This window comes from Plectropomus leopardus, chromosome 2, assembly GCF_008729295.1.
Source record: "Plectropomus leopardus isolate mb chromosome 2, YSFRI_Pleo_2.0, whole genome shotgun sequence".
Lineage (NCBI taxonomy): Eukaryota > Metazoa > Chordata > Actinopteri > Perciformes > Serranidae > Plectropomus > Plectropomus leopardus.
Genome location: NC_056464.1, coordinates 3,572,792 through 3,579,937, shown reverse-complemented (window position 1 = coordinate 3,579,937; position 7,146 = coordinate 3,572,792). Strand labels below are relative to the sequence as shown.

General features: G+C 37.3%; 1 protein-coding gene across 5 annotated transcripts in view; it reads left to right on the top strand.

Annotated features, from left to right (window-relative positions):
• The first annotated feature begins 825 nt into the window (after positions 1-825).
• The window catches only part of nfasca (neurofascin homolog (chicken) a), a 74,476-nt gene continuing 68,155 nt past the window's right edge, over positions 826-7,146 (top strand). For all 5 annotated transcript variants that reach the window (XM_042498600.1, XM_042498615.1, XM_042498606.1 and 2 more), the window contains exon 1: positions 826-908. In XM_042498600.1, the coding sequence (XP_042354534.1) occupies positions 899-908 (10 nt within the window). In that variant the 5' untranslated portion in view covers positions 826-898. The remainder of the gene's footprint in view (positions 909-7,146) is intronic.

Here is a 7,146-nt window from a genome sequence, read left to right as displayed (position 1 = left end):
TACCTGAACATTTACAAAAAATACATAAAAAAACCAAAAACAAATAAAAAACTGAAAAAATGACCATCCAAAGAAGACAAAATAGACTTGAAATTATAATAACACTGTAACATAATTTTTTATTACATAATAAATAATTAGGATCATATTTAAAATAATTTGACCCTTTATTTATTGCCTGAACATGAACATTAAAAAGACAGAAAAAAACAAAAACAAATTGAAACAAACAAACAGTGCTTAAAAATTACAATAAAGCTATAACATAATTTTGATTATGTAATAAGGATCATTATAAATATAGTTTTCCCCTAAATTTTTTTTTTGTGTTTTCCATATTATTTTCCTTGGCTTTTATTTAAAAAGTAATTTTCTAAAACTACTAATATCATGCAATTTGTGGAACATTTCTTAAGAAAGTTGCTCATTGCCTTTTCCCAAGAAAAGTAATGTGACTTCAGCTTCCATAGGGTTTAATCAAAGCATTATGGTACCTTATATTAATAGAGATGAAACAAAACAGGCAAAGGTTTTGGAAATGGTTGGTGCAATGTTAACTATGCTTTAAAATATCTGGCCACAATTGCATCCACCAGAAAAACGCTACAACATGACAGTTAGACTTCAGTGGGAGACTCTGTCTGAGGGAAAAAATCGTATTATCCCTCTCTGACCCTTGTTTGACCTAAATCAAAGTCATGTATCATTTTTCACATCTCCGTCTCTCATTCCTCCTTCTCCCTTCTCTCCCTCCTATCCTCCCCTCGCCCTTACCCATCCTTCAGAGGCTCCTCTGTGGCCTAAAGAAGTGCTGGAGCCAGTGGTGGTGACCGAAGGCACCCCGCTGGTTCTACCCTGCAACCCCCCACCAGGCCTGCCTCCTCCGTTCACCTTCTGGATGAACAGCGGTGAGTGACAATGACACAAATATACATATAGTTTTATCTGTGTCTTCTGATAGTTTTCTTCGCTGCCATCCCTGTATTAGCCAATGAAAATGAGTGTATCACCCATTATCAGATGCAGTTTTATCATCTTTTTAGGTGGACGTTAACATGTGAGCAATATTTTTAATGGTCTTGCAGCACTGGGTGACAACTGTGTGCCTACCAGCATTGATTTTGGCAGTTATTTAACATCTAGACAGATTTAGCTAGTCTTAGTCTTTTAGTCACAAGTTTTAGTTTTAGTCACATTTTAGTCATTTTTATCCTCCATGGCTTTAGTCTAGTATTAGTCGATGAAAACTCGAAACCTTTTAGTTGACGAAAATTCATGAAATTTTAGTCCAGGTGCTTTTAAAAAAAAAAAAAAAAACTAACCTAATGAGGCTACTACAGGTCTAAGATATTAGAATCAAGGTGACAAATTGAATAAAACCTTCATTTAGCGATAAGTTTGAAATAAAAAGGGTCTAAAATTTAATGCAAAAAGCTCAAAATATCTTAATTTATGGTTTCAAACACCACAAATAACTAATTTTAGTACCCAGGTTATCATAAACTCTGACTTATTGGTCGCACTCTGGAGGTTTAAAATCAGGCTCGCAAAACATCTTGGTGCTGACTATGTACTGGAGTTTACAGCCAGTCAGAGCTCTTGTCTCATACTGCTGCTCATACGACGTGAGAAAATTACTGCACGCATGGCTGTTCTGTTCTCCTCTGTGATCTTCTCATTTTGAATGTCCAGTAGTACCCACTAACATTTTGTCTTGTCCTGTCTCTTTAACAAAAACGACACATAGATTTTATCATAGTTTTCATTATCAACAACTTTTTTAGGTCAATATTGTCTCATTTTGTCTCATAAATCTGGTATTTACTGGCTTTAACAACAAAGGGGGCATGGAGGTGAATAATGACCTTTCCTTTTTTTTTTAACTTACTTTTTTTTATTTTACACATACAACCATACATACATACACACATAAATTTAACAAACACCAAGGAGATGTATATTATATAAAGTTACACTTGCTTGGGATCCTTGAAACTGAAAGTCTTTTCTTTTCCTTACAGAGTACGTGTACTTTACAAAATAAAACAACTGTACATATTACAGATACTTTTCATGTGAGAAAAACAATACAACGTATGAGTACTTTACAAGTGTGAAAAACAACGCTCCTATGAGAGAAAGAAAATAAGTAAATAAAAATAATAATAAAAAAAAAAAAATTTGGAGGTGATTAGAGGTTTGGCACCGCTTTTTTAAATAATGCCCATTTTTTATCAAACATGACTGTTTTCAACTGTAGTCTCGCTGTGATTTTCTCCATGACAAATACATTTTTTACCCTGTCTCTCCATTGTGTTATGCTTGGGGGCAGTGGTTTCAACCATGACGCTGTTATGGTCTTTTTTGCTACCAGTAGCAGGACTCTTAGCAAATATTTAGATCTCTTGTCTGTCATAGTATCAGGAATTATACCCAAAATATACAATGATGGTTCCATAGGGAAATTAATACCCATAATCTGTTTAATTTCCTTCTGAATATTTTCCCAGAAGTTTTGTATTTTGGGGCAATCCCAAAATATATGGGTGTAATCCCCCACAGCTCCACACTCCCTCCAGCATTTATCAGTTGTATTGCTGTATTTTGATGTAATAAACGGAGTGCTAAAGTAGCGCATTTTCACCTTCCAGTCGAATTCGCTCCATGTTGGGCTGTTCGTTAATTTGTGTCCTTCTATAAATGTTTCCTCCCACTCTTCTTCTGATATTATGATGTTAGCTTCCAGCTCCCATTTTTCTTTTATATCAAAGTTGTTATCATTTGATTCGTGTTGTAGTGCTTTATATATTTTTGATATAACCCCTTTTTTTGATTTGTCCTCTGAAAATGACACTTCTTCTAATTTAGATGGTGTCTTGCAAATTTTCTCCCATTCCTGGTGTTTTTGTAGATAGTCTCTTAGCTGCAAGAATTTATAAAAATCATTAGCTGGTAAGTTAAATTCTTTTTGTAGTTGTGTGAATGATTTCAATGTTTGTCCCTGAAACATTTGGTTAATATATATTAGCCCTTTGTTTGCCCATTTGTTAAATCCTGGATCCATGGTAGATGGTATAAAGTCTGGGTTCTTTGCTATCTTAGTAGCCCTGCTTACTGAATTCGACAACTTCAGCTTCTTTTGTACTGCTGCCCATATTTTCATTGTTCCCCTGATCCACTCGTTACCCATCCTGAGTTTCTTCCGAGCCTTTTCATTCTGAAATGGGAGAGATTTTAAAGAAACATGTTGACATGCATTTTGTTCCATCTCCACCCACACTGAATCTTTCTCTTTAGTGATCCACATAATTAAGGCTCTGAGTTGTGCTGCCCAATAGTAATTTCTTAAGTTAGGTAAATTTAACCCTCCCTTCTCTCTTTTGCTAAGAAGCGTCTTGTGTTTAATTCTTGCTTTCTTATTTTGCCAAATAAATTTCGATATGATTTTGTCCAAATTTTTTAGAAAGGTTCCCGAGATCCCAATAGGCAATGATTGGAATAAAAACAACACTCTTGGTAATATATTCATCTGCACTGTTTCCACTCTTCCTACCAGAGTCAAGGGCAACACCTCCCATCTAGCCAAATCATCTTTTATCGCTGTTATCAATTTCCCATAATTAGCCTCAAATAATTGTGCTGTATCAGGAGTAATGATTATTCCCAGGTATCTAAACCCTTTTTCCGTCCATTTAAAGTGGACCTTTTCTTTAAGTTCCACTGGAAACTTTCCTGAGAGCATCATAGCCTTTGATTTGGCTTCATTCGTCGAGTACCCTGATATTTCACCGTATTCTTTCAGGTTGTCTAGTAGGGCTGGTATAGACGTGGAGGGCTCACTTACATATGTTAATAAATCGTCCGCAAATAACGATGTTTTGTGTTCTATGCCCCCTTCATCTTTTATTCCTTTAATGTTATTATTTTGTCTTATTGACTCTGCTAATCGTTCAATACTTGCAGCAAACAGCAGTGGACTCAAGCAATCTCCTTGCCTGACTCCTCTTTTTAGGTAGAAAAAGTCTGAGCAACAGCCATTGACTCTGATCCGAGATTTGGGATTTTTATAAACAATTTTAACCCAGTCAATAAACTTTGAATGAAACCCAAAAACATCCAATGTTTGATACAAGAAATTCCACTTCACGCGGTCAAACGCCTTTTGTGCGTCTAGGCTAAGCAGCATGGTCGGTTGGGGGTTGTTTTTCGAACATGATATAAGATTTAATGTTCTCCTGATATTGTTAGCCCCCTGTCTTCCCGGGATAAACCCTGTTTGATCAGGTTTGATTAATTTAGTTATATGTTGTTGCATTCTCTGTGCTAGTATGTTTGTTAATATTTTGAAATCATTACAAAGCAAACTGACCAGTCTATATCCCTCACATGAAGTTGGATCTTTGCCTTCCTTATGTAGCACGGAAATTATGGCTTCTGACCAAGTGTCTGGGGGGTTTCCTGTTGACAGAGCATAGTTAAAGACTTTACATAATACTGGTGTTATATCTTCTGCAAAACATTTATAAAATTCTCCTGGGAAGCCATCTGTACCTGGGGATTTGTTACTTTTTAGGGTCTTTATAGTGTTGGCTGTTTCTTGTAATGAAATTGGTTTTATCATATCAGATGCTTCTTCCCCTGTTAATGATGGTAAACATAGTTTTTTGAAGAATTCTTGTGTTTTGGTTTCAATAAGGTTAGATTCTGAATCGCTATATAAATTTTTATAAAATTCTGCAAAGGCCCCCGCTATCTCTGTTGGCTTTGCCGTGATTAGTTTGGTACTGGGATGCCTAATTTTTGTGATTATTCTATTTGTTTGAGCTTTTCGCAGTTGAAATGCCAGTAACCGGCTTGCCCTGTTGCCCATTTCGTAGTATTTTTGATTTATAAAACGGAGAGCTCCTTCTACTTTATATGTTAAAAGTTCATCTAACTCACACCTAATTTTTTTTAAATTCGAGGAGAGTGGAGTTGTTAGACGTCCTTTTATGTTCTAACTCCAACTCTTTGATTTTGCTTTCTAGCTTTCTCTGCTGTTCCAATCGAGCTCTTTTCAATCTGGATGTTATTTCTATTATTTTCCCTCTTATGACTGCTTTTCCTCCCTCCCACAGAATTGATGGTGAGACCTCGCCATTGTCATTTATTTGGAAATATTCCTTTAAATTTTGCTTTAGTTCTTTGACCAACTTTTCGTCTGATAGGATTGACACATTTAGTCTCCAGTACTTAAAGAGGGATTCCCTGCCAAGCTCAAGAGATAGCGTGATAGGGGCGGGGTCACTTATAGTTATGGACTCTATACTGCAATTCCTAATCTTGTAAATCTGTTGTTTTGACACAAAAAAAAGTCTATTCTTGAGTAACTACCATGTGGGTTAGAATAGAAGGTAAAGTCTCTTCCTTTAGGATTGTTATGTCTCCATGGATCAATAAGACCTAATTCTTTTATAACATTATTTAAGACTTTGGATTTTTTTGTATTTGGTCCCCTCTCTGACGGCAACCTATCTAATTTACCTTTCTGTATAGTATTGAAGTCCCCTCCCATGATTATCATCCCTCGTCCATTACTTGTAATAATAATAATATTAGCTATGTTTTTAAAGAATGTTTCATTTTCCTCATTTGGGGCATATATGTTTAATATCGAAATAGTCTCATCTCCTATTGTGCCCACCACCATGATATATCTTCCCATATCATCTTTAATCACTTTCTCTGCAGAAAATGGTAGGGATTTATTAATTAGTATGGCCACCCCCCTTCTCTTGCCAAATGAAGCATGAAATACTTGGTTTACCCAATCCCTTTTCAGTTTTTTATGTTCGCTCTCATTCAGGTGGGTTTCTTGTATTAGTGCAATTGCACATTGAAGTTTCTTCAGCTGACTCACTATTTTCTTCCTCTTAATGGGATGATTTAAACCATGCACATTATAAGAAACAAGGTTCAACCTAGTCATGACACTTTAAGATGTAAGCATTCCGCTCCGTTCCTCCTATAAATCAAAACAACTGTGTAAAACGGCACACAGCGAAAAAACAAACAAACAATACACATCTCCCTCTGAGCTAATATACAACAATAACACACTATGACTCCCAAAAGTCCCATCTTCAGAGAGTTGTGGCATGATCTCTCTGGGGAAATCGCACAATGTGCACCTGCAACTTCTCAGCTGTAATTAAGTTGCTGCTTACTCAAATTGAGCTTCAGTTTCGCTCTTTCTACCAATTTTGACATTAATCTGTGTAAGTAATACTTAAATCCCATAACTAGCTCCTTTTATTCTCTTTAAGCATTATACTAGACATATATTCAAATTGACCGTGTTACCCTTCAGGATTGACACTTATTTTCACCTTTAGTCTTGCCTTCACCACTGTGAACCTCAGAGTTCATTGAATGAGGGCTTGCAGATCTGCCTCTGTGATGCGCGGCTGTCTCCTCTTCCCCTTCTGTCCTGGCACCGCTGTCCAGCTGCCCTGCATCCTCACTCTCTGTAGTTTCTCCCATTCATCCTCCTCCACGTCAATCCCTATGTTCTTCAGCATGGGTGTAGCATCCATCAGTGCGGCGTATGTCTTAGACCCGGTCTCCATAAACACTTTCAGCTGTGCAGGATATGGAGACTGTGCCTTTATGTTTTTCTCCTTCAGTTTTTTTATTACATCCCGCACTTGTTTCCTTTTCTTCTGTATCTCTGTAGTGTAGTCTTGGTTAAAGTAGATGGTCCGTCCCTCATATGTTATTTTTTGTTTCCATGCTTGCTGTATGATGCGGTCTTTCACCTGGTGGTCGATGAAGCGGGCTATGATGGCTCGCGGGGGGGCCGTTCCCTCTTTCGGTTTAGGAATCAGCGAGCGATGAGCTCTTTCGATGTGGATGTCCACGGCCGCTGGGATTTGTAGTGATGAGTGGATGAAGTCAGTTACAAATCCTATGGTGTCGTTTTTCTCCGAGCCCTCCGGGATACCAGCCGCGCTGCTCTGTCTTCCGTCTCCCCCAGCCTTTCTTCCATGTCCACTGTACGCTGCTCCAGCGAAGCAGTTCTCTCCATAATCTCCTTTAGATTAGTTTCTAGTCTCACTAGAGCGTTCTTGTTGTCCTTAGCCGCTTCTGTGTGCTCTTGTCTTAACT